At 40.5% G+C, this 26,858-nt stretch overlaps 3 protein-coding genes across 4 annotated transcripts in view; 2 read left to right on the top strand and 1 right to left on the bottom strand.

Moving 5' to 3' along the window:
- MRPL47 (mitochondrial ribosomal protein L47) overlaps nt 1-1,278 on the top strand; it is a 40,498-nt gene extending 39,220 nt beyond the window's left edge. The window contains exon 7 of the mRNA XM_027586370.1: nt 842-1,278. Coding sequence (XP_027442171.1) covers nt 842-899 — 58 coding nt within the window. The 3' untranslated portion in view covers nt 900-1,278. The remainder of the gene's footprint in view (nt 1-841) is intronic.
- Nucleotides 1-20,924, bottom strand: part of ACTL6A (actin like 6A) — a 29,896-nt gene extending 8,972 nt beyond the window's left edge. The window contains exons 1-8 of one of the 2 annotated variants that reach the window (XM_027586367.1): nt 20,707-20,924; nt 10,743-10,819; nt 10,408-10,582; nt 7,487-7,587; nt 6,567-6,664; nt 1,375-1,469; nt 968-1,074; nt 781-870 (exon numbers count right to left, since the gene is read on the bottom strand). In XM_027586367.1, coding sequence (XP_027442168.1) covers nt 781-870; nt 968-1,074; nt 1,375-1,469; nt 6,567-6,664; nt 7,487-7,587; nt 10,408-10,582; nt 10,743-10,819; nt 20,707-20,731 — 768 coding nt within the window. In that variant the 5' untranslated portion in view covers nt 20,732-20,924. Of the gene's footprint in view, nt 1-780; nt 871-967; nt 1,075-1,374; nt 1,470-6,566; nt 6,665-7,486; nt 7,588-10,407; nt 10,583-10,742; nt 10,820-20,238; nt 20,522-20,706 lie in introns of those variants that run through there. The other variant, XM_027586368.2, reaches the window with a different exon arrangement.
- A 2,909-nt stretch (nt 20,925-23,833) lies between these two features.
- On the top strand, nt 23,834-24,528 carry LOC113918621 (transcription factor BTF3-like). Its single transcript, XM_027587214.1, has 2 exons — nt 23,834-23,989; nt 24,190-24,528. Exons 1-2 carry the CDS (start codon nt 23,834-23,836, stop codon nt 24,526-24,528), a joined length of 495 nt encoding a protein of 164 aa, XP_027443015.1.
- The last annotated feature ends 2,330 nt before the right edge of the window (nt 24,529-26,858 follow it).

The following is a 26,858-nucleotide window of genomic DNA, read 5'->3' as shown; positions in this document are numbered from 1 at the left end:
GTTAATCATCTTCACAATTTCCCCTTCTACTGAACACCCACAAAAAATCTTTATCTTTAGGTGCAAAACAGTATCAGAGAGGATACATCTCTGACAGTAAATTATGGCTTTCATATCCTTTTACTGTTAGAAATGCATATACATCTGTGGTGTGAGAGGTTTTACTAACTCCTCTTCCTTTAAGTTGTATGTTCAGAGATGGATCTTTAGTAAAGAGAATCTTACTGGCTCCTCACTATGAATAATGACATTTTTAATATGGCTGACTGATGTTAAAAAAGAGAACATAACTGAGCCATACTAGCAGGTCTCTACATACTAGAACCATTCACTATCTTAGACAAAAAAATGTACAAAATAGCATGTTTGTTTTTATTCTAAAACCAAAGTTCCTTCCAGGTCTTATTGTAATCCAAATGAATATAATAGTTTGTTGAGATAATTTGTTTGACAAATATGAAAAGCACCTTTCCCTCTCAAAATAAGCTATTATTTTTGTTTGTAAAATACCATTAAAACTATAAAGTGCTCAGGGTGCCTGGGTGGCTCAGTTGGTTAAGCATCCAACTTCGGCTTAGGTCATGATCTCTGGGTCCTGGGAGTGAGCCCCGCATTAGGCCCTGCACTCAGTGGGGAGCCTGCTTCTCCCTCTCCCTCTGCCCCTCCCCCCACTTGTGCTGTCTCTCAAATAAAATCTTGAAAAAAAAATACAAACTGCTCACATTCTATTCAAAAACCTACAGCCTATAATGGTTTTATAAAGAGAATAAGGGTACTTACATTACACATGTAATTGTGCCAAGATCTTGTAACCTGTGGCAATTTCTCTTTTCTTTTCCAGTTCGCTGGAGATCCTTCACGAACAGCTTCCTGAGTACCAAGAGCATGTGCTAGGTTAACAGAGTTCACAACATGGGGGTGGGGAGTTGGAGATAAATCCCAAAGAGAAAATTCAAGCATCACTTACTTTCGATGCAATCATATATGGAGGAATCAGTTCTATATTCATTTCTTGGAAGAGTTCTCTGCATTGCATAGTAATGAAGTCTCCAGCAAGAGGGGATTTCACAATGCCTATGAAAACAGATTAAACAAGGCTAAGACAGCATTAAATCCAAGCTCCTTGGGACAAATTCTTCTGTGTATTTATATATGAATAACTTTTTCAAGTAGAATTAACTGAACTATCCCTCTAAGCATGAATGAAGCCATGCATCAGTTTTAAATACACATTATAAAGATTTTTTAAAAACTCTTAATAAAGAGACATTATTTGGAAACTGGTATGACTTGATAGTCCACTTCACTGCTCTGTTATCTACGTCTTCATAGCAGCTAACATCATCTCAGCGTACCCTCATTAAATCCATTTACCTTGCTGAAGGACATAGCCATCGTGAACTGGAATTGCAGTGGTATGAGTGGCTCCACTGTCCAAAATAAGCCCAGTAGAACGACCATTAGCAAATCTAGTTTAAAGCATTAAGGAAAAGAAAGTATCAAGGCTTGTAAAGGGAAGGTTTTATTAAGGCATTCTTAAACATGTGTATTATGGCTTAAAAGGTGTTAAAGTTAATCCAGGGATGAAAACTGGTGTCAAATAACTGGCTTAAGGACAAATGACAACAAGCAGCACTTCCAAAATGATGGTGAAAGGGAGTCAGGGAAACCTTTATCCCAGAGACATCTATTAAACTGGTCAAAATTAGCACAATCATTCAAAGTCTCTGGAGCCAAATGAAAGGACTTCTATTTAACAAAATCTATAGAAACTCAGTAAAACGGTGGGAGGCTGTGGCATTTGAGCTAGGAACTAAAATCATTCTCCACATAGGTTAAAGAACAACCATTTCAGCAGTGTGGCAGTTCCCACAACTCAATGGGAAAGCTATTCCAGGTGGATTCAACAGCCAACAAATATTGGCAGACCCCACATTCCACAGCTCTGTGCTGCAGAAGGCATGTGTCACATGAACCTCATAAACCAGTACGTAGGAGGAGGGCCATTCACTTGGTCATCAAGTATTTACTGAGCATCTATTAGGTGCCTAGTGTTAAGTCTGGTACTGAATAATGGAAGGTATTCAGTCTGGCCCTGACATTCCCAAGCACAGAAGGCACAAAAAGGTGCTCCCAAACGGACTCCACCCTGAAGGATATCCTGTTTAGTAGAGACCAGTAACCTGTGAAAAGAACAACTCAGGGTGCCCCGGGGGTATAATGGAGAGCCCACCTAACCAACCCTGGGGAAATCCAAATGTAAGCTAGGGAGGAAAACACAGGGAAGAGAGAGGAACATGTGGAAAGGGCAGGTGGCAAGAGGATACAGTGAGGCCAGGGAAGTGCAAAGTAGTTCAGCAGAGCCTGCAAGAATGTTGAAGATGATTCTGGCTTAAAGCAGCCTGGCAATTAAAGATGATTATTAGAGGGGAGTAAAAAGAATGGGCAAGGTAAGAGGAAGGGTTGCAGTAATCCCAGAAATAGCTTGCACCGAAAGCAGTGGCAGTGGAAAGAGAGAAATCAATGGATTTGGGAGGTAGTGGGGAGAAAAAAAAAAAAAGGTCTTGATGACCGACTAGAAGGGGTAAAGAGAAAGATTTCTAGTCTGCGCAACTGCGAGTAAGAAGATATAAAGGAGGAGGAATAAATTTGAGGGGAGAGAAGATTAATTCAGTTTTGGATATAATGAGTTTAAAGTGCTTCAACAGATAATTAATACAAAAAGTTCTAGTAGGACAGCTGGATGTGGGCCTGAAGCTCACAAGAAAGATCTGGGATACAAAACAGATACGGATTTGGAATCTGTTAGTGTAGAACTGGTATCTGAAGCCAAGGAAATGGATAATTTAAACCAGAAAGAGCATGTCAAGAGAGATGAAGGGCTAAGGGCAGAAAACCAAGCAATGCGTAAGAATGATCAGAATCAATGAGAATCAATGGCTAGAAAGACAGGTTGGTGATTTATCTTTGCTAGTACTGGTACCCTACTGACCTCTGGTCAACTATATACATAAACATTAATTTGATGCTCTATTAATACAAAGTGACAGATGCAGTAATACCAGACTAAAAAGTGGCATAAAGGTATATGGACCTTCCTATAAATAACAAAATCTGGACAAATTATCTTAAATGACCATCTTAAGATATTAGGAAGTATTCAAAAGCAGTCAAAATTCAGCCAAAATTTACTCTCATAAAACAGCAACTGGAAGGGGTAAGAAGTTCAAGTTGTAGCTTCCTTGCCTGAAAGTGCTCCCCACCTCCATGGCCACAGTTGGGAAAGCAGTGGTGGAAAATTACAACTTTACCACCTTCAGTGAACAGAGAAAGGAGTTCAGCGCTGGAAGAAAAGCTGGACAGGTAAGGTAGAAACCCTGGAAGCCAGAGAACTACAGAAGGGGTCAAACCCAAACCAAAACCAGAGTATAAAATATACCCTTATCTCTGACTGACTGCTAAACCCTTCAGGGGCAGGACTTCAAGGGTGCCCAACAAAAACAGAGAAAACAGACAGTAATCCACTCTGCAAAATCACAGCAGCTAACTGCATTCTCCAACAGTATGCAGCTTGGACAGCAGAAGGCCCTCTTTACTAGCCTGAGGTGTCAAGAGGACAGGGCCTGAGGTTGGCAGATATGAGAACCCAGCTATCAATTAAGTCAAATAAAACAATGCTATCCTTCTAATATTTTTGTTTTGGAAAATATATCTTTTTCATAAAAATGTTATGTTAACCTTAATGGGTCTTTTTGGTCATATTTAAGTGAATACATAAATGCCAAAACAATTCTCAGTTAGGGCACCTGGGTGGCTCAGTCAGCAGAGCACCTGACTCTTGGTTCTTGCTCAGGTCATGATCTGGGGGTCATAAGATAAAGCCCCACATTGAGCCATGCATACATCAGGCCCCCCGCATGCATCAGGCTCCGAGCTCAGCTGGGGATCTACTTCTCTCCCCATCTCTCTGCCCTTCCCCCACCTCACACACCTGCTCACTCTCATAAATAAATAAATCTTTAAAAAAAAAAAACAATTCTTAGTTTTAATTTCTCACAGTAATCCTGACATATAATCCACACAAACAAAATCTTGGCAGTCCTCAGTAATTCTTTAAAGTTTGAAGGAGTCCTGAAGCCATACATAATGTTTGAGAGGTCAAAACAATTTTTAGAATAATACTAAGATGTTATTTGCCTTTTTCAAGCTCACCCTTTCATGAGCGTATATGCGACTTTTCCAGAGACCATGTCACATGTGATACAGAACAGACTGAACTCAAAAGACAGATATGAGAATCCAACATCTGCTATTAAGCCTGACATTAAAGAGATCTGAAAATATGTAAAATAATTCCACTCTTCTCGTAATTTGGGGGGTTTCAGAAATCAACTGATTTTCATTAAAATATTTTACATTAACATACAATGATGAATTTACTTAAACTAAGAAATCTAATTTTTTTGGTTTCTATTTTAATTTCCAATATGGTAAACACTGCCAGCTATAATTCACATAAATAAAAGCTCTGGATGTACAAGGTTTGAGATCCACTGGGCTAGAAGAACATAATAAAAGGACACCAGTCAGCTAAATCCAGAAATGTAGGAAATTCTACAGGACAATCTACTTCCTTAACAGACAAATTACAAGAGAAAAAAAGGATCAGGGGGAGTAGAATCTATAGATTAAAAGAGACCTAAGAGACATACTGAACAAATACGATGTATGACCCTTGTTCAGGTCCTGACTCAAATATACTACACTGTTTTAAAAAAAAGTTGTGATTACTTTTTTTTTTGTCTTTAGACACATGGTAAAATCTTTTAGAGATACATGCTAAAGTTTCTATGGATAAAATTATACCATGTCTGGGATTTACTTCAAAATCATAGTGGGAGGAGGAGTGGGCAGGGTTTTAACTACTACAAGTTAGCTATGTGTTGAAAATTGAACTGTGTGACAGGCACATGGAGGTTCAATATAACATTCTATCTTCTTTTGTGTTAGAAATTTTCCATAATAAAAGGTTAAAAAAACAGAACCATGCCCCATTCTGTTTACACACTCCTTATAAGGAAGTAGCCAAACAGACCTATGTTCAAGATCAGTAAAGCCACTTTTAAATTGTGGACTTGAACTAGTTTGCTTACTTTGACCACGTTCCTGAGAGGGTTATTAGGGGTATTAAATGAGATAACACACACAGTGCTAGCTAGCATTCTCCAGCCTCTACTCAAAAACCTGCAATGCTATACTAGAGTCTAAAGTTCAAATTTTAAAAATCTAACATGCAAGGTCTCTACAGTTTGACCCAAACCTATTTCCACAACTCCTTCTGAAGTCTAATAGAAATCTTCAACTATAAACTAAGTCACTGGAAAGAACACTTACACTTTCTACCTCCACACTTTCACTAAAATCATCTCCAAAACACAACACTAGGGACACCTGGGTGGCTCAGTCAGTTAAGCATCTGCTTTTGGCTCAGTTCATGATCACAGGGTCCTGGGACCGAGTCCCGCTGAGCAGGGAGCCCACTTCACCCCTGCCTGCTGTTCCCTTGCTTGTGCTTGCTCTCTCCCTCTCTCTCTCTCTCCTTGTCAAATAAATAAAATCTTAAAAAAAAAAAAGCAAAACACAACTCTACAGACAATGTTAGATTACAGCTACCACAGTGATTCTCATATATATGTAAAATTTACTTGAATATTACAGCAATCCAGGGAGGTATACAGCATAAGTGAGTAAAAAGTAAAGCTAGGTTTTAAGCACTTAATTCAAAAATCACACAGTTTGTAAGCATTTCAACTTAAACTCTAAATACAGGGCTCCTTCTCCCCATCATACAAATAAATTCTGTTCTCTTCATAAAGATTTTTTTTTAATATTTTCATTTATTTATTTGACAGAGAGAGAGCAAGCACAAGCAGGGGGAGCAGCAGGCAGAGGGAGAAGCAGGCTCCCTGCTGAGTCCCGACATGGGACTCGATCCCAGGACCCTGGGATCATGACCTGAGCCAAAGGCAGACACTTAACTGACTGGGTCACCCAGGCAGCCCTTAAGGTACTATTTAAATCAATTATTTACCTCTTAAGAAGAATATCACATTACAAATTCTTTGAGATAAGGACATAGTATTTCCTTATCTGTCCCCTAACAAGTCTACAATAAATACGTGATTTTCTAAATATTGGTGATTAAATCTTAAGTGAATTTATAGGTAATTTCCACTTTTCTATGGTAATGAGAGAGAAGGGAAATGACAATCTCTGAACTTATTTAATCCAACTGGCTTAAACATTACCTTCTCTTCACACTCCCCTTCTAAAAACAAAATTTTTTAAAACCTTGTCAACAAGCAGGATGTGAGCATTTCTTTATTTCCCTCTAATAACTTCTGGTATATCTATTCCAATAAAAAATACTGAAAGACAGATAGCCACAAAGGCAGAGAGAAAAAGCCAAAGAACTGGCTCATGTCTTCCTGCTGGGGGCATTCTCTTTAACGGCAGCACCACATTTACTTTGAAAGAAAAGCTGAGTATTACTCTTTCAAGGATACGCTGTCAAAACTGCAGTTTTGCAAAGGAAGAATGCAGGGATGTTGTAGTGTTCAAACATTAACTCTGTCAGTTTCTCTCTCTTTGCTCTAGTATTCCACTTGAGAAGAGGGAAAAAGAAATGCAAGTTATTTACTGTTTAAAAACTAAAATGTTGATTTCAAGATTCAATATAGCACTATATTAACAAAGATGTAAACATTAAAAATAGAGTACCACAGAAAATAATCTTCATATATATGTATATTTCTATTTATCTGTAAATAAATTTAGTAAATATAAATTAAAATTTATCATTTAATAAAAAGTAAAATTATCTGTTGCCATGAATTCTACAAGTTACTACTGACTTTTCAAAGTACAACAAAATCACGATTCTTATAAAGTATATTAAATCTTAAGAGTGAATCTAGTAATTTTAAACCACCAAATTTTCCTACTTAGAGTTGGTACTCCTAAAGGAAACTAGGAAACAAAATACTGATAATTTATGATCGTATGCTAGCCTGCTGGGCTCTTTGGACTCTACCAAATTTATGTCACAAGAGACTTCAGTCTAGTAAGTTCCACATTTGCCTTCTCTCCTGGAGAGCAGAGTATAAAAGCAGATACGCCCTGCCCCTGGGGCATAGGGACAATTCATAAATCCAAATGGGAAGCAGCCCAAGGAAATCAAATGTTAAATAAATCCCTGGGAAAAAAATAATAATCAAACCCCATTTAGGGTGCTTTGTTATTGTTCTTTGAATATTTTAACTACTGAAATAATAAAAATTATAATAGTATATAAAAATCCCCCTTTCCCGAATTTTCAAAATTCAAAATATGAACTTCTATGCCTCTTTAAAGAAAAATAAAACATTCTTCGAATTAGTTTAAAAAACAGCAACTACAGAAACTCAGAAAAGAAAGTTTGTCTTACCGGTGCTTCTGACATGAGAACAGGATGCAGGCTGGCTTCTGATTTGACATGCATTTTGTAGGTATGATCCAAAATAGCCTGGAAACTATCCCAGTCTTCAACTATAATATAAGATTAACACCTTGAAAACAATGCTTAGTTGAAGATGAATACAGAATCTTTTAAGAGACTGTTTCTACAGTTTAGCATTAACACTTAACATACAAAACCTACTTATTTCATAGATTTACTTCATAATATAGTACTTTATATAGACATCATCTTTGTTTTCTATAAATATGGAAATTCTTTTTGGTTGCTCCAGCCCCCACAGTATCACAACTCTTAGACCTGTCCCAAATGTAATTAGTGATACCAAATAATTATTCAGTAAGTACTTACTAGAGACAGTATGCAATTTAAATGGTAAGAGAAAATACAAAAGAATGGTATGATCTAGATCTGATATTCCCAAAAAGCTTATAATCTACTTGAAAAAAGATTAAAAGATTAAAGAAAGAACCCTCAGGGAATATAATATGCCTTCAATTTGGCTTCCACCTAAACATTCCATCAAAAATGCTTGCATAAGTCACTAACGATCTTCTAACAGACAAATCCAGCAGAAACTTCACATTTGTAATATTGCTTGACCTTTTTTATTTTAAAGATTTTTATTTGATAGCGAGAGAGGGAACACAAGCAGGGGGAGTGGGACAGGGAGAAGCAGGCTTCCCGCCGAGCAGGGAGCTCCACGTGGGGCCCGATCCCAGGACCCTGGGATCATGACCTGAGCCGAAGGCAGATGCGTAACAACTGAGCCACCCAGGCGCCCCTTGACCTCTTTAACATTATGACACTACTGACTACTCAAGAATTTACAAACTTGCTCTGCCACAGTCCAAAGAAGAATGTCATGACTTGTACAACATACTCCCACAGGCATATGAGGATTTTGTTTGTTTTGGTCAATAAACTTTGTCAGTCACTCTAACTTTTCCCTTCTTAGTGTAAATCTCAATGTCACAGCTGAGAACAATGAGAATGAATCATTTCTATGCTCCCAGAACTTGTTCTTCCCTTGGCTTTCTGCTGAATATTTATTCTCCTACATCCCTAACTATTCCTTCTCATTCTCTTTCATGGGCACCCATTCTTCTCTTTGGTTAAATACAGAACAAGCTCTGACAAGGAACCCCATCCTCAACCCGTGTCTCATATTTCACACTCTTTTTTTTTTTTAAAGATTTTATTTATTTATTCATGAGAGACAGAGGGAGAGAGAGAGAGAGAAGCAGAGGGAGAAGCAGGCTCCCAAGGAGCAGGGAGCCCGATGTGGCACTCGATCCCAGGACCCTGGGATCATGACCTGAGCCGAAGGCAGACGCTTAACCATCTGAGCCACCCAGGCGCCCTCATATTTCACACTCTTTCTGGCTAATAAAATGCAACTCCGTGTCTTAAAATTTTTCTCACCTGCTTACTACAACAGCACCTATATTCAAATACTTTGAACGCAATAACAAACTCATTTACATGCTGTACAGAAAAAAGCCTGCTTGCAAGAAAAAAGCATGCTGTACAGAAAAAACCTTTGGCTGGCATCCAAGAACTGGACTGATAACCAGTTCCCTACACTGATATAAAACTTCCCCTAAATGGTAAGACTAGCTCACTGAGCCTAAACTGTTTGTACAATGTGGTTTATGCTGAATACCTTCTTTCCCTCTGGGAGCCTTGGATTTTTAGTACATGCGAGGCAAAGGGTCCCTACGTGACCACCCCAGTAAAAATCGTCTCTAATGAGCTCCTGTGGTAGACATACACGTTGTTACATCTCGTCACTGGAGGAATTAAGTACATCCTTCCTGACTCCACTGTGAGAAGACTCTGAGAAGTTTGCATTGGTTTCCTCTGAACTTCACTCCATGCCCTTTTTTCCTATTTTGCTTTGTATCCTTTCAGTGTAATAAATCTTAGCCATGAGTACAACTGCAGGCTGAGTCCTATGAGTCCTTCTCGTGAATAACTGAACCTAAGAGTGATCTCAAGTATTACACTTGCCTTTTAAGACCATAAAACTTGCTCCTTCCATTCTATCCTACTTCAATGCATGGTACCCAATCACCCCAATTAAAAATCGAAGAAACTTTTTCAACTCTTCTCTTTTCACCTCTTTTGATATCTCTCAAAGCCACCTCAGAATCTCCACCATCAGTGATAAAATTTCAACGCTCTTCACTTCTCATCTGAATTCTCACCTCCCTAACTGATCCTCCTGTCTCTATTAACTCCTTCCAATCTAGCCTACATATTGCTTTTAGAATCATCTCTCCAGCTGGCAAATATGAACATTTCATACCTCTGTTTAAATTCCTCTGGGGTTACCTTTCAGAGTTGCCAGCTTAATACACCCTTTGCATGGTTTACAAGCCCTATTATGACTGCTCTCTGTCCATCTTTCCTGCAACTGGTCCTAATGCATCCACTGTTACAGCCATACTTAATTGATGATCTTTCTAAACATGTGCGCTTCTTACGCAGCTCCACCTCTTTACATATGCTGGTTGCTCTCCTTTACCCAGCCTTCCAGTCAGGCTAATACTTATTTATTGATCAAGATCCAGTAAAAAAGTTACCTCCTTTATGAAAACCATCACTGACCCCCAATGACAGAGTTAAATACCTCTCCTCTCTAATCCCACTGCTTATCAAACATAGCTGTAACACTTATCCTACATATTTGTATATTTGTATCTATCTCCCCTATGAGTCTCTTAAGGAAGAGGAACGTGTTTAATGCATCTTTGTATTCTCAGTGCCTGGAACATCAGCTTGTGGAATAAAAACAACAAAATACCCGATATTCGACCTACAAGTTTTATGTCTAAAACATAGCATGTATACTCTATAAATCAAATCCACAGAAGCAAACACCGTACCCATCCCATTTTTTAGTGGTGAAATGGCCTCTGTGTTCTCCCTGGGAACGCGCAGGGCATTAGTATCTATGTAATAGGTGGGGCCGCCTTGTTTGCCTTTATCGCCGTCTATCTCCATCAGTGTGCTTCCATCATCTCTTTCTACCACCATACCAATAGCTGTGGGGAAATCCACCTGGAAGAGTCAAGAAAATGATATACAAGTTTTACCTGCTTTCACCAAGTAGTCATTTTTTTCTAACTAAAGTCTTACTATAATTGAGTCAGAATTTCTGCATGAATTTAATTCTACATAAATGACCCTTTCATATCCAATTAACTAACACTACACTTACCTTGGGACAGTCTTCACCAGCATAACCAGCTCTCACAGTATAGGATCCAATATCAAAAACAAGAGCTCCAACTTCATCTGAAAAGATGAAAGGATAATTAACATTAACAACCTGCAGGTATCATATGAAAATTAAGAGTACTTAATGTGCTTAAAATGAGAAAGTATGTAAAACCTCTATTACAAATTAAAACAGGTATTACATTCACATTATTACTAGCTTGAACCTAGTTTTGAATACACCTTAAAATAAAGATTCATTTGGCTATAACAAGTCATAACTGTGTATCAGTATAGGTTCAATCAGGAATGAGATGGTACACTAAAACTGGGTAATTTGTAAGAGTTTACTTATTAAAGGGACTATTTACAAAGATATAGGCACAATACAGGAAAACCAAAAGGGATAGTATGATACCCTAACACTAATAATACAGATCTGTTACCACCCTTAGAACTGAAGAAACAGGGGCACCTGGGTGGCTCAGTCGTTAAGCGTCTGCCTTTGGCTCAGGTCATGATCCCAGGGTCCTGGGATCGAGCCCCACATCAGGCTCCCTGCTCAGCGGGAAGCCTGCTTCTCCCTCTCCTACTCCCCCTGCTTGTGTTCCTGCTCTCGCTGTGTCTCTGTCAAATAAATAAATCAAATCTTTAAAAAAAAAAAAAACTGAAGAAACACGGAGAAAGAACTGTTACCAGACCCCAGAGAGAGTTGTGTTTGGAGGGCTACCTGACAGCTGTGACTTCAGTTAAGGGATGCAGTGAGCCATGGCTAACCCTGAGGGGAAGAAATCAGACTAATAAATCTGCCAACCTCTCTGTTCCCCCTCTCCACTGGCTCGGGTGATCTCACAATTTGTCACCCAGAACACTTCTGAATGCGAAAAGGGTTCCTTATTAATAGTTATACCAGGACAAGAGGCATAAAGCATGAAATATGGTTACCCTACCACTGGCCAAACCAGAGGTTAAGAGACCCACTGAGGCAGTCTATAAGGATCAGCCTTCAAGAGCACAAAGAGGGCGGAAATGGGTGGAAAGTAGATCTGGAGGGGCAAAGGGAAGATATGCAGTATACTTAGCTACCATTTTTTCATATGTTAAGGGAAATCATATCCTATGCATTTAGAGAAGAAACTTAGCAAAACTCCAAGAAAAAGAGGGACTCTGAAGAATAAGAGTTTAAGATATAATTATACAGACCAAGGAAAATCATTAAAATGAAGTTATCAAAGTTCGCACATTTCAAAGATTTTTAGTAAAGTTTAATGCTGAGGAAGAAAGCTGGTAATTTTTTTACATTCATATTCAGAGAAAAGCCTCTAATTATTCTTTAAAAATATTTCACCCAAAACAGAATGCCTCCAAAAACAAAACACTTGGGTTTTCCAGGCACTAATTTTTCAAAGAAGAATTTTTTTCAATCATTAAAAAGAATAAAGAACTGGGGCGCGTGGGTGGCTCAGTCGTTAAGCGTCTGCCTTCCGCTCAGGTCATGATCCCAGGGTCCTGGGATGGAACCCCACGTCGGGCTCCCTGCTCCGCGGGAAGCCTGCTTCTCCCTCTCCCACGCCCCCTGCTTGTGTTCCCTCTCTCGCGTCTCTCTGTCAAATAATAAATAAAATCTTTAAAAAAAAAAAAAAGAAGAAAGAACTATTATTTACCTCCATTAAATTGGCAAAATCCATCTGATAAGACCAAGTGTTGTCAAAGATGTAGGGAAAGAAGAGCGCCTACACATTTGTTTATGAACACTGTAAACTGATACAACCACAATGCACAATTCAGTCACATGCTCTAAAGTTGAATATGTGCATGCAGAGAAATTACACTTTTATCTTCTCTAGAGAAACTCTCTCACACATATCACAAGGAGACATGTTTTAGAATGTTTACTAGCTATGTGACCTTGGGTGATTTCTAACCTTTCTGCCTCAGTTTCCTCATATGTAAATATGCATAACAGTTCCTATCTCATAGGATGCTCTAATAATTAAATGTGTTAAATGCTGTAATGCATGTAAGCACCTAGAACAGTACCTGCACATAATAATCACAGTAAGTGGGGGGCGCCTGGGTGGCTCAGTTGGTTAAGCGACTGCCTTCGGCTCAGGTCATGATCCTGGAGTCCCAGGATCGAGTCCCGCATCGGGCTCCCTGCTTGGCAGGGAGTCTGCTTCTCCCTCTGACCCTCTTCCCTCTCGTGCTTTCTCTCTCTCATTCTCTCTCTCTCTCAAATAAATAAATAAAATCTTTAAAAAAAAAAATCACAGTAAGTGGGAGCCGCTATTACCATTATTATCACCACACTGCTCATCACAGGAAAAAAGAGAAATAATCTAATGGTCTCCCAGTAGGGAAATAAATAAACTATAATTTATTCACACCATGAGATACTATACAGCAGTTAAAATGGTCTAGATCTATATGTATTAATATGGATAAATCTCCAAAAAATGACTAGTTTGAAAACCTAGTTACTATACACACACACACACACACACACACACACACAGACATTATGATACTGTTCAATTCATTATGGACACACACACTGAGTAAAAGTATAAAATCTGCATAGGGTCTGGGAATGTAGCCTACAACTTCAGTTCTGTGGCTACCTCTAAGGAGGGAGAGAAGGGGACTCTATATCAATAACATGCTACTTCTTAAAATATCTCAGGCAAATACAGTAAAATATTACATCTATTTATCACATATAAATTTAACACATACTTTTAGTATGTTGAAAGTACTAAAAATTAAGTTTTAAAATAAAGAAAAATCAGTGATTATACAGATATTCGTAGTCAAGAGATGGTGTCCTTACAGAATAATGATCTCATTTTTAGTCAAATAAAATGAAGAGCCACCTATTTTTATTTCTAATTTGAAAGGAAGTTTCTGCATTTATTACATTTCCCAAAGTAATTATCTATTCTCTATACAATTCTCTGATCCAAATTATTCTGTCTGAACATAGGGGTCCTTAAAAGCATTTGTTGGGGCGCCTGGGTGGCTCAGTCGGTTGAGCGACTGCCTTCGGCTCAGGTCATGATCCTGGAGTCCCGGGATCGAGTCCCGCATCAGGCTCCCCGCACCGGGCTCCCTGCTCGGCGGGGAGTCTGCTTCTCCCTCTGACCCTACCCCCTCTCATGCTCTCTCTCTCTCTCATTCTCTCTCTCAAATAATCTTTAAAAAAAATAAATAAAAAAAATAAAAGCATTTGTTGTCACCATAGCATGTACACTCAAGTACAAATAGTAAAGTTACCAATGAATATGAATTAATAAACATTAACACTGACTAACCAGAATACTGGCTAAAGAAATATCCTAACTAAATAAATGAATTGCCTTGCCTGGTTAACCAAAATTTTCAGTTACTGTTCTCAAGGATCAATCTTTTGTCCTACGCCAGGGATCTTAACCTTTTCTGTATCATGGACCTCTTTCACAAAGCTCTGGGCTGAACTGTTTCCCCCTAAAATTCATATGTTGAAGTCTTAACTCCTAGTACCTTAAAACCCGACTGTATTTAGAGATAAGGTCTTAATTTAAAGAGGCAATTAAAAAAAAAAGAGGCAATTAAATTAAAATGAGATCATTAGAACGGGTCCTAACCCACTATGACTGGTGTCCTTGCATGAAGAGAACATTTAGACACAGATACATAGAGGAAAGACCATGTGAAGACACAGGGAGAAGACAGCTTATATAAGCCAAGGAGAAAGACCTCCAAAAAAAAAAAAAAACAGCCCTGCCAACAGTTTAATATCAAATTTCTTGCTTCCAGAATAGAGAGAAAATTAATTTGTTATTTAAGCCACACAGTCTGTGGTATTTTGTTACGGCAGCCCTAGCAAACAAATACAGACACATTAGGAAACTTATGACTCCCTTCTTAGAATGTTTTAAAATAGGGCGCCTGGGTGGCTCAGTTGGTTAGGCGACTGCCTTCGGCTCAGGTCATGATCCTGGAGTCCCAGGATCGAGTCCCGCATCGGGCTCCCTGCTCAGCAGGGAGTCTGCTTCTCCCTCTGACCATCTTCCCTCCCGTGCTCTCTATCTCTCATTCTCTCTCTATCAAATAAATAAAATCTTAAAAAAAAAGGTTTTAAAATAGATTATAAAAGAAACCAATTATAATAAAATATAGTTCTACCTGTGGACTACTTAGGGAGGCCAGAAACTCCTTCTTTAACTCATCCTTTCATAGGTAATCTGCTCCACCCCTACAGCCTCAACTTCTACCAAAATATTAATAATTTCAATCTCAAATCTCTCTCTCAAGCCCTCACCATCTAGATCCATATCTCAAACTTTTTTTTTAAACATCACAAACAAGATTTTTTATTTGTTACCATTAAATGTCTAAATTTTAAACAGATTCTTGGACTGGTGGCTCATATCCATCATATCCAATTTCATCAGGGGCACATGGCTGGCGCAGATGGTTAAGTATCGGATTCAGTTTCCGCTCAGGTTGTGATGGAGCCCCCCCACCCCTGCTCTGTGCTGGGTGCAAAGTCTGCTTAAGACTCTCTCTGCCCCACCCTATACCACCCTCCCCCATGAATGTACACACACTCTCTCTCAAATAATTATCTTTAAAAAATAAAAAGTAAAAATAAATGCAACTTCATCATTCTGCAGATTAGCAAGGCTCACTTCAAAAACATGATCCTTAGGCCTTCAGATGAGATTTTGGTTCCACTGAGTTCTCTTGACTAGTGTTTTTCCAGTATTTCTTACACTGAACATAGGTGGTGCTTTCACATCAGACCAATTTTTCTTAGAAAATAGGTCAACTGCTTTCTTCTTGGCTCCTTTTCTGCCACCTTCCATAAGGCACTTGTTCTTAGCAACCACCATGGTGCTACTCAGAGAGCCAAAAGGTCGTATCTCAAACTTCTTGGTGTACAACATCAATTCCTCCCGATGTCCCACTGGTACCTCAAATTCAATGTATCTGAAGCACTGTCTTTTCCCCATCCCACCTAACCTAATCTCAGCAGTGCTATCACAATTAGTGGCCTAGTCAGCAGAGGCAAAACACTGAGAAATGTGAATGTCTTCAGATTTTCATACCCCTCATCAAGTTTTGCCAAATATTTCTCAGTTACTTTCCTCTTTACTGCCATTGCCACTGTCTTGAGTCAAGCTCTTCTTTTAAGAGATTTGAGAGTACAAGTGCGCGGCCACACACACACACGGGGGGAGGGGCAGAGGGAGAGAGAGAATCTCAAGCAGACTCCCTGAAAGGGCAGAGCCCAAGGGGGGCTTGATACAATGACCCTGAGATATGACCTGAGCAGAAATGAAGAGTCGGATGCTCAACCAACTAAGCCACCCTGGGGCCCCCTGAATCAAGCTTTTATCTCAAGAGGGAATTATTACAATTCCCCATAAGTATTATGCTTCCCATCTCTTCACCTTCTCCAACCCCTTTTAAACTGCTGCACTGTTATCTTTCAAAATTGTAACTCTGAACATAAGGGTACATATATCCTTCAATGAAAAGAGAGCAACCTTCAGTGGTTTCCCATCATCTACAAAATGAAATTCAAATCATTTCACCCAGTTGATACTCAAGGCTTAGCAAAATCTGACAGTAGTCTCATATCCCACCTCACATTCTAGCATTACTGGATAATGTTGTCTCCTAAACACACCATGTGCTCTTACTAAGCTAACCTTTGCATATGCTGTCCTTCTTTACTCTTCTTCCATCATCCGCATAACCTCTCTTGTGAAGTCCTCTGACTCCCCCACACTGAGTTAGTAACTTTCTTTTCTGCTCTATCTTTGTAACTTCTATATATTGTCATTACTGAAACACACTGTGTTGAATCAGTTACCCTTTCTCATCAAGTCACCCAATTCTCATCATAGGATATAAATGATAAGACACACCATTACTTCGTGCATCAGTAAGAAAAAAAAGCATGCTGCCAATTAAACTGCCACACCAATAAAACTCTGCCAAATCATCAAGAAATATTCCATCTTAATTAGACTGGAATTAATTTTTTTTTAATTTTAAATATGTAAAACAGAAAAACCTCCACAAAAAAAGAGAAATAGGCCAACTTCAGCTCCTTAAATATGGGGGGGGTGTACAACTAAAAATAGATAAAATATGGTGTCTATTTATTTGACCGACTCACCTATTAAGACTAAGCTTCTTGGGGCGCCTGGGTGGCTCAGTTGGTTGAGTGACTGCCTTCGGCTCAGGTCATGATCTCGGCTCAGGTCATGATCTCGGGCTCCCTGCTCGGCGGGAAGCCGGCTTCTGCCTTTCCCACTCCCCCTGCTTGTGTTCCCTCTCACTGTCTCTCTCTGTGTCAAATAAATAAATAAAATCTTTAAAGAAAAAAAAAAGACTAAGCTTCTTGGAGGCAGAGGCTATACCTATACCTGCCTGGCACATAATGAGCACTCAAAAACTTTTTTTTTTAAATGAAATGAAAAAATCTAACAAATCAATTATGCTCCTGTCCTAATTAGATGGCAAACTATTTTTTTAATTTTTTTTAATTTTTTGGCAAACTAGACATAGAATTTTAATGAGTGAGACTCTTGATTCTTGGAATTCTGCATCTGATTATTTTCCTTTTTCAAAGGATGGGAAATAGGTCTATTTCCTGTACCTTGTTTTGTTAAAAACAAAGTACTAATGAACCCAAAATAGGAGAATGGCAAAGGGAAATAGGAGGCTTAAACCATAGCCATGGAGGTCTGGGTATTTATTTTTTATTTTTATTTTTTTAAGATTTTATTTATTTATTTGACAGAGAGACAGAGAGCACAAGCAGGCAGAGTGGCAGGCAGAGGGACAGGGAGAAGCAGGCTCTCGCTGAGCAGGGAGCCTGACAGGGGGCTCGATCCCAGGACCCTGGGATCATGACCTGAGCTGGAGGCAGCTGCTTAACCAACTGAGCCACTCAGGTGTCCCAGGTCTGGGTATTTAAAAACCAGGATACAATTTCTAATGGATAAAAATCCTCAAGACTTGGATCTCTTGGGGCACCTGGGTGGCTCAGATGGTTAAGCGTCTGCCTTCGGCTCAGGTCATGATCCTGGAGTCCTGGGATTGGGTCCCACATCGGGCTCCCTGCTCCTTGGGAGCCTGCTTCTCCCTCTGCCTCTCTCTCTCTCTCTCATAAATTAATAAATAAAATCTTTAAAAAAAAAAAAACTTAGATCTCTTTGCTACTAAAAACACTGTTTTCACTTTTCTGAGGATGCTGATGTTTTTCCACAGAGTAAATGGCTTCCAAGTTTAGAGGTGTGGTGATTTTTCTGGGAAAACATAAAGCAATGGTGGCAATTTTCTAACCTGGTCTTAGAACATTCCAATATGATACTGAAGAAGGCAAATGACTTTGGGAGAAAGCAGGAAGGTGGTTTTCTTTTTTTGTTTGGACAAGGATACCCCAACTCATGGAGATGAAGGTTTTGAGAAAATTTTAAGGTTAGAGATTTGGGGGTGAGGGGTGCAGGAATGATGAAACACAATTTATCAAAGTTGGACTGTTTATTTTTATAATGCGAGTTTGAAGTAAAGGAGAACCATGAAAGATGGGTCACAGGAGCAATGAGTAGGCCCAGAAATCAGAAAGTATGGAAATCCAGATGAATTATGCATTGTACCCAAAGCTAAAGATCAGTGTCAGATCTAATCAGAAATCATTATTAGAATAAGATAGCTATAAATTTTAAAATTTAAACTGCAAAGATCTTTTAAATTAAGCAAGCAACTTAAAAATACAGCTTACTAAGTTAATTACACAAAACCTAGGTAGGAGGTTTGGTTTCTTTTCACAGTACACCCTTTGGAAAATATGACCTACTACATATACTAGTCATACAGGGGTAACTCAAACACAAAACCATACACTTATTTTTGTGAGTTTTAAATATTTTATATATGAAACAGGCTTTAAGACATATTCCTCTCCATAAGCAAATGAGACACAGGACGTTTATTCTGAATACCTAAACCATATACGAATATGCTGTGGCTATATAACTGAAAAATGACTTACGGAGAAACAACCAAAAATCTATTTTTAAAATGGGAAAGGGTTTTATTGAAATGCCTTTTTCTTCATCCCAGAGATTCTTGTTCACCACTTGTTAGGAACTCTGGGCCAGTTACTTAATCTTTCCCATACCTTATTTTCTTATTCCATTATATGGGGATAGCAGTATCATCTCCTATGGCTGTTGCAGATTGAGTTAATGCACATATTAAACGCAACACGTGAAAAGTCTCTATATGTTTGCTGCTGGCATTATTAGTATCCATTTCTACCTCAGTCAAATTAAACAATGCTTTCTAAGGAAAAACTCATGAACAGCTTCTAGGTCCCTGGATCAGTGAACCTAAAGGTCAAAAGAGAGTCAACAGCCTCCGTGAGCAAAGGCACAAAGACCCAGTTTTTTGGTCAGGATGGCATCTTCAGATGGGAAAGAGGTAAATCATGAAGATCCACTAGGCTTTGAGTAAAAATGGGGAACTACTGACTCTCACATTTGGGAAATCAAAAGCAAGAACATAAACGGGGAAGAGGAGGATGAGGATCAGCATATTACCACAAAGAAACTCAAGCTACATTCCAAAACCGAAGAACGCTGAAAACTTCGGGCGCCTGGGTGGCTCAGTCGGTTGAGCCACCGCCTTCGGCTCAGGTCATGATCCTGGAGTTCCAGGATCGAGTCCCGCATCGGGCTCCCTGCTCAGCGGGGAGTCTGCTTCTCCCTCTGACCCTCTTCCCTCTCGTGCTCTCTCTCTACCATTCTCTCTCTCAATAAATAAATGAAAATCTTAAAAAAAAAAAGAACTCTGAAAACCTCATTTTTATCCCTTACCTGTAAAATGCCATCCTCTTCAGAAACAATAACCTTACTAGACACACTGACAAAAGCAACACTTCAGATTTGTCTCCTTGTTCTCTAAACTCATCAAACACAGCAAAAACCAGAATCATACATCAGTGCTTCCTACCTATCTAGCAAGAATGAAAGCTCTGATTCAGTGTACTTCAGGCGGAGCTTGAGATACTGCATTTCTAAAAACCTTGCAGGTGATGCTGACACTGCCGACCCATGGACTAAACTTGGTGTAGCGAGTGGATCATTATCTCACTGAACCTTCACAACCACCCCACTGGGTAGGAATTATCATTCCCAAAACGAGGAGCCTAAAGTTGGGAAAAGTTAAGTAACTTGCCCAAGGCCAAATCGCTCCATAAATGGTGAGACTGAAAGTACAAGCCAGGTCTCTCTAACTGCCAGGCCGGTGCTTATCTTTCCACCACACCGCAGCCGACCCAAGAACAACATCTTTAAGTTACAGGTGTTCCCACGAGTAACTCTGGACAACCCACAGTCAGCAAACAGGCAGAAGTTAATGAAAGGTGTGAGGCAACAGAGCACCGAACAAGAGGCGGCTGCGTCCTCAGTGGCCGCCACTCCTCCAATCAGTGGTACCTCTTCGCGGCTCGCTTTACGGTCCACGGGTCGTTGTGGAAACCCTCGGTCCATGCCTGCAAACTGCTGGGACCTCCCAAGTTTAAACACGCGCGCGCGCCCCAATGTAGCCGAGTTATGGAGACACCCGGGAAGATGCGACCCTGCGGCCAGCCACTCAAGCCGGGGCTCTGCGGGCCGACCCCCCAGGATGGAGTGCCCGCCCGGGCGGAGGCCGGCACGCACCCCCAAAACCCTGCTCCTCCGGGGGCCGCCGCAGGAGGCGGCGACTCCGGGCGCCCGAGGCTCTCGCCGAGCCGGGTGGGCTCCGGGGGCGGGCAGAGCACGGGGCGGGGATGGGGCGGGGAGGCTGGGGTCCAGAGCAGGGGAGACCGGAAGGGGCCGCCTGGGAGGGGAGGGCTGGGGGCGGCGGTTACAAACCTCACACGCTAAAAAGGCGCGCTCTCTCGTCCGGCCGCATTTACTCACCTCCCCCGTACACCCCGCCGCTCATGGCTGCTCTCCGCGCGACTCCTACGCTAAAGACTACCGGGCGAAGTGATTGCGACGGCCGCGAATGCGGGTCCCGAGAAGCACTAGCCCCCTACCCCCTTAACTTCCACCGCCACCCCCCTCAGGCAACAAAGCGGCGTCCACACACCCCGGCGCTCAGTCACACTTGCTGTCTGCTCTTATCAGCCAATCATGAGAGGCCCGGATACCCTTTAGCCAATCAGGACGAGGCTGTGCTGCATCCCTGCCGCGGCACAGCCAGTTTAGCCAATCGAAGGCAGCCATGGAGGCGGGGAAAGGGGAAAGCGACGGAAGGAGGGAAGGAGTTGGGTTGCGGAACCGGCCGCAGGCGGGAGGGGGGGGGGTGTGAGGGGTGAGATTGGGGCGGAGCTTCCCGAGTGGGCGGGAGACTAAGCCGGGGGGAGCAGGAGAGGTAGGAGAGAGACTGGAGGGAAGTGGCGGGGTGGGTCCAGGGGTGTGTCTGGGCGCTGAGGAGCGGTGGGAATCCGGGAGCCCAAAGTAAACCTCTGGAAAACAGTCCAGAAATATAAAGTGTCCCCACGCAGCGATTCCTAGTTTTGGACTGTGGAGAATGCAGAATTTTTTTTTCCCAGAAAATGTACTTTCAGCTAACTTTTATGTTAAAAAAAATTAAAATGTTATGCTCAACTTTGGGGTAGGGAAACAGTAAATCAGACAAACCGATAGGATCCTGCAATTTTTGAAATGGTTATTAATAATTAAAAGAAGAAAGAGATGATATACTATATACTTTCCTAACTAAATTTAGGTAACACTTTAAAAATTATTTTTAGAAGTATTATCAGTTTCTTTTATCCTGTGAGACAAGTGTAAAACAATCCTCATCCAAGCGAGTACCTAATGCTAAATACATATCCAGTCTGTCTACTGTTCTTAGTCTCCTATTTTTACCAGCCCAGTCCGCGTCACCATTGTCTTTCTCCCTGAATTACTGCAATAACTTAATTGCCTTGCCTCTTGGCCACATTGCAAGCAGCTCGACCTATAAAAACTCCCAAATCTGGTCATGTTACTCCAGCTCAAATCCTTAAGATGGATTGTATACTCTTTTTTTTTTAAGATTTTATTTATTTATTTGAGAGAGAGAGAGAATGAGAGATAGAAAGCACGAGAGGGAAGAGGGTCAGAGGGAGAAGCAGACTCCCTGCTGAGCAGTAAGCCCGATGTGGGGCTCGATCCCGGGGCTCGATCCCGGGGCTCCAGGATCATGACCTGAGCCGAAGGCAGTGGCTTAACCAACTGAGCCACCCAGGCGCCCCTGGATTGTATACTCGTATAGTTGAAAGGAGTTCTTTAGTTGATTTGTCTAGAGTCTAGACATAGAGGCCGCTCTTAACCTTAGGAACAATGGAATAAAGCCCCATAAGTCTTAGTGCCAGCAGCGTGGCAGAAGGTTATAGTAGGGTGAGGAACAAGGCTAGTGAGAAAACTTTCCCATTCACTTAACAGTACAATCTCAATATATCTGATCATTTAGGAAACCCCCATTAACCCAATGAGATAATGCAGAGGTCAGCAAACCATAGCCCCATGGCCACATCCAAGGTATTTCTATTTTTGTGTGGCCTGTGAGCTAAGAAAGGTTATTCCACTTTTAAATGGTTTTTTGGAAGGGCACTTGGGTGGCACAGTCAGTTAAGTGACCCACTCTTGGTTTCGGCTCAGGTCCTGATCTCAGGGTCATGAGATGAAGCCCTGCCTGGGGCTCTGCTCTGAGTGCCGAGTCCACTTGAGTTTCTCTCTCCCTCTCCCTCTGCCCCTTCTGCTTATGCTCTCTCTCTCTAAAATAAATAAATAAATCTTTATAAAATAAATAATTTTTTTAGGATTTTATTTATTTGTCAGAGAAAGAGTGAGCACAAGCAGGGGGAGCGGCAGGCAGAGAGAGCAGCTGACCCCTTGCTGAGCAGGGAGCCCAATGCGGGACTCAATCCCAGAACCCTGGGATCATGACCTGAGCTGAAGGCAGAGGCTTAACCGACTGAGCCAAATAAGCGTCCCTAAGATTTATTTATTTTAGAGAGAGAGAGAGAGTGTGGGCATGCACAAGTGGGATTGGGGTGGGGGGAGGGGTAGAGGGAGAAGAATTTTAAGCAGACTCCCAGCTGAGTGGGGGAGCCCCAAGCAGGCTCCCTATGAGGACCCTGAGATCAGGACCTGGGCTGAAACCAAGAGTCAGTCCCTCAGCTGACTAAGCCACCCAGGCGCCCCCATTTTTTTTAAGATTTATTTATTCATTTTAGAGAGAGAGTGCAAGCGGTGGGAAGGGCAGAGGGAGAGGGTGAGGGAGAGAGAGAATCTCAAGCAGACTCCCCACTTAGCACATAGTGCACTGTGGGGCCGATTCCAGGACCCCGAGATCATGACCTGAGCTGAAATCAAGAGTCTGACCCTCAACTGACTGAGCAACCCAGGCGCCCCCATTTTTAAATGGTTTATAAAAATATTTTTAAGAGTAATATTTTGTGACATGTGAAAATTATATGAAATTTGCATTTCAATGACCGTAAACGGAGCTTCACTAGAACATAGCGAGGCTTATTGCTTATTCATTTATGGCTGTTTTTGCTCTGTAAAGCCAATTGAGTAGTTATGACAGAGACTATGACACTAAGGGGGAGAGCATGTTTACTATCAGACCCCTTGTAGAAAGAGTTTACCAACCCCTAAGATACTGCATTTAACACATCTAGCACAGTGCACTAAGTACTCTATGTTAACTGTTGTCCCATGATTATAGCTCTCACTATATGGATACATATCAAATCCCAAAAAACATTTCCATCTCCACTCTGTGGTTTTATGCTGTGTTTGACTAATAAAGCTGATGAGCTATAAAATATGTGATACTTTGGTAATAATTAAACATTGAAGCAATACTATTTGTGTTCATAAAACACAGTAATTCATTTAAATCTGTTCACAATTTAAATGCATAGGAATTGCTTTAGCTGCCATCTTGCGTCCCCGCGTGTGTGCACCTAATCTCAGCTGGTCCACCCGAGACCCCCTGAGCGCCAACCCTATTCCCCCCGCGCCGTCCCATTTCCACTCCAACAAGATGAAAGACACTATCATGAACCAGGAGAAACTCGCCAAACTGCAAGCACAAGTGCGCATTGGTGGGAAAGGAACTGCTCGCCGAAAGAAGAAGGTGGTTCATAGAACGGCTACAGCAGATGATAAAAAACTTCAGTTCTCCTTAAAGAAGTTAGGGGTAGGGCGCCTGGGTGGCTCAGTTGGTTCAGCGACTGCCTTTGGCTCAGGTCATGATCCTGGAGTCCCGGGATCGAGTCCCACATCGGGCTCCCTGCTCAGCGGGGAGTCTGCTTCTCTCTCTGACCCTCTTCCCTCTTGTGCTATCTCTCATTCTTTCTCTCTCAAATAAATAAATAAAATCTTAAAAAAAAAAAGAAGTTAGGGGTAAACAATATCTCTGGTATTGAAGAAGTGAATATGTTCACAAACCAAGGAACAGTGATCCATTTTAACAACCCCAAAGTTCAGGCATCCCTGGCATTGAACACTTTCACCATTACAGGCCATGCTGAGACAAAGCAGCTGACAGAAATGCTACCCAGTATCTTAAACCAACTTGGTGCAGACAGTCTGACTAGTTTAAGAAGACTGGCTGAAGCTCTGCCCAAACAATCTGTGGATGGAAAAGCACCACTTGCTACCGGAGAGGATGATGATGATGAAGTTCCAGATCTTGTGGAGAATTTTGATGAAGCTTCCAAGAATGAAGCAAACTGAATTGAGTCAACTTCTGAAGAACATAAAACTTGAAGAAGTTACTGGGAGCTGCTATTTTATATTATGACTGCTTTTTAAAATTTTGTTCATGGATCTGATAAAATCTAGATCTCTAATATTTTTAAGCCCAATCCCCTTGGACACTGCAGCTCTGTTCAGTTTTTGCTTATACACAATTCATTCTTTGCAGCTAATTAAGCTGAAGAAGCCTGGGAATAAAGTTTGAAACAAGGTTAATAAAGTTCTTTGCCTAGGAAAATAAATAAATAAATAAATGCATAGGAATTCATATATACCAACTTAAGTAGGTTATATGTATTGATATTTCTCACCAATACTATCTATCTCCAACCTCTCCCATACATGTAGAGTTGGGTTGAAAAAGTAATATATTTGTCCTCTAGTTTAGAGTTCGCCAGAAAACAAAACAGTTCAGTAAGGTTAATGAGGACCACACTGCTAGCCTTCAGGGGCCTGGGATGCTGTGAATGTCTCCACCCATAAAGAACACAGTGGAGTGCAGGGGAATCTTCAGTATGACAACATAAAGAAGACAGCTTGAGAAAATACTGGGAAGTCATTCTTAGCTGTTTTTGTTTAAAATAAGGGCTTTGCTTTATTTGATAATTTGAAAAGATATTAGAAAACAGATCATCCATAATTTCAGGTCAGCTTATTCTCTTGATGTATCACTGGACATGTTACTTTATATGATAATAAACCATCGTAATGAACTTCAAACGAACTGAACTTCAGAGTCATTTGATATGTCTTGACTAATGACATGTTAATGCAGATAAAAGTGCGCACTTAAGTCTTTCATAAATTTTAATCAGCAAAATTGTTACAGGGCACTAAGATTGTTGGCCTTAATGTATTGAATTGCCGGAGGAAAGGACTACTGAAAAAGGAAAACTATTCTGTATCCCAAGAGAACAATGTCAGGGAACTGTGCATCCTCCGTAATGACATTGTTTCCTTTGTGGCAAGACTTATACTGTGGCAGCTTGTTGTTTCCCATTCTTCATCATTAGGAAAATTGGTAGAAAATACATTAAAAGAAAAATACTAACCCAGCAGAGTCTACTTTGTAAAATATAAAATACGTGAGGGTTTTTTGGGGTTTTGGTGGGGGTTTTTTGGCATTAATATTTCTCCTCTGTAGCCTAACATGTTTTCCCTAAAGTCTTTGCTCAGCCTACATTAACATTACTGATAGCTAGTCGGGTTTAAAAAAACAACAAAAACAACAGCAATTCAAGGTTATTGTCTGTATGCCAGTTCTCAAGGGCATAACATACCCAAGCAATCAATGCTTGCAATTTTCCCGCTTGAGCCAGCATTCTCCTTCTATCAACCTAAAAATAAAAAGATATTGAAGTAACATATATGTAAACTTATTGAGCCCTTAGTAGATGCTCAGTGGTTGCCTCTGAATCCAGATCAATAAAAATTAGTGTCCTTTCAGAAATCCTTTGTAGTTTTCCAGCGGCAAGAATTTCCTCTGTGTACCCGGTGCAATACTTGGTTTATCCTCACTGGGTCGCTGGTCTTCCATTCTCGTAATGCTGCACTGGCGCGCGCATGATGCACTCCTTTTTCACTAACGCTGTCAGATTTCAGATGATGGAATCACAGCAGTTGTTACAAAATATTATCCATCTTCTCTTGTCTCAGCCTTTATCAGTCTCAGAGTTGAAAAGAAATTGCAACTTACTAATGTAAGTTAGGAAACACACTCAGAAGATTATAATTTGTTAAAAAGAATGACACAACAATTCATATACATTTAGAATTACTTTGTTTCATGCATAATATGTGACATTAGCAATTACCAAAAACTAATTTCAGTGTAAACAGTTTTGTGGCGATATGTCTGTGTATAAGGAGTCATTGTAAGTACAACTCCATTTAGTGAAATTCCAAAAATATAAGCACTACTGGGATAAAGGATAAATACCTGCAGTCTAGAGTTTTTCACCAATAGAAATATGATCGATAAGATTTATATGCCTGCTTGCCATTAGAGTAGTAAGAGCTCTGCTAACCATTCCAAATAATATGACCTAGCTAGACAAAGAAGCAAATGAAAAATATGTGGTTCTAGCTGGTACCTTTATAACATGCCAATAGATTTGTCGTAGTAATAACAATGTGATCCTGAAAAGACAAATAAGGAAAGAAAGGAAGATGAAGTGCTAGATGTTCTGTGGATTTTATAAGTCTTTGTTGCTTTTTTTCATAATCACTCTAAAAATCTCTTTGCTTAGCTGAGATAACTCTTTTCAGAAATCACAGCACAAGCAAACACTGTCAACATTTAATTAACT

Source organism: Zalophus californianus, chromosome 1, assembly GCF_009762305.2.
Source record: "Zalophus californianus isolate mZalCal1 chromosome 1, mZalCal1.pri.v2, whole genome shotgun sequence".
In the NCBI taxonomy this organism is placed as follows: Eukaryota; Metazoa; Chordata; class Mammalia; order Carnivora; family Otariidae; genus Zalophus; species Zalophus californianus.
This window is presented reverse-complemented; position numbering and strand designations above follow the sequence as displayed.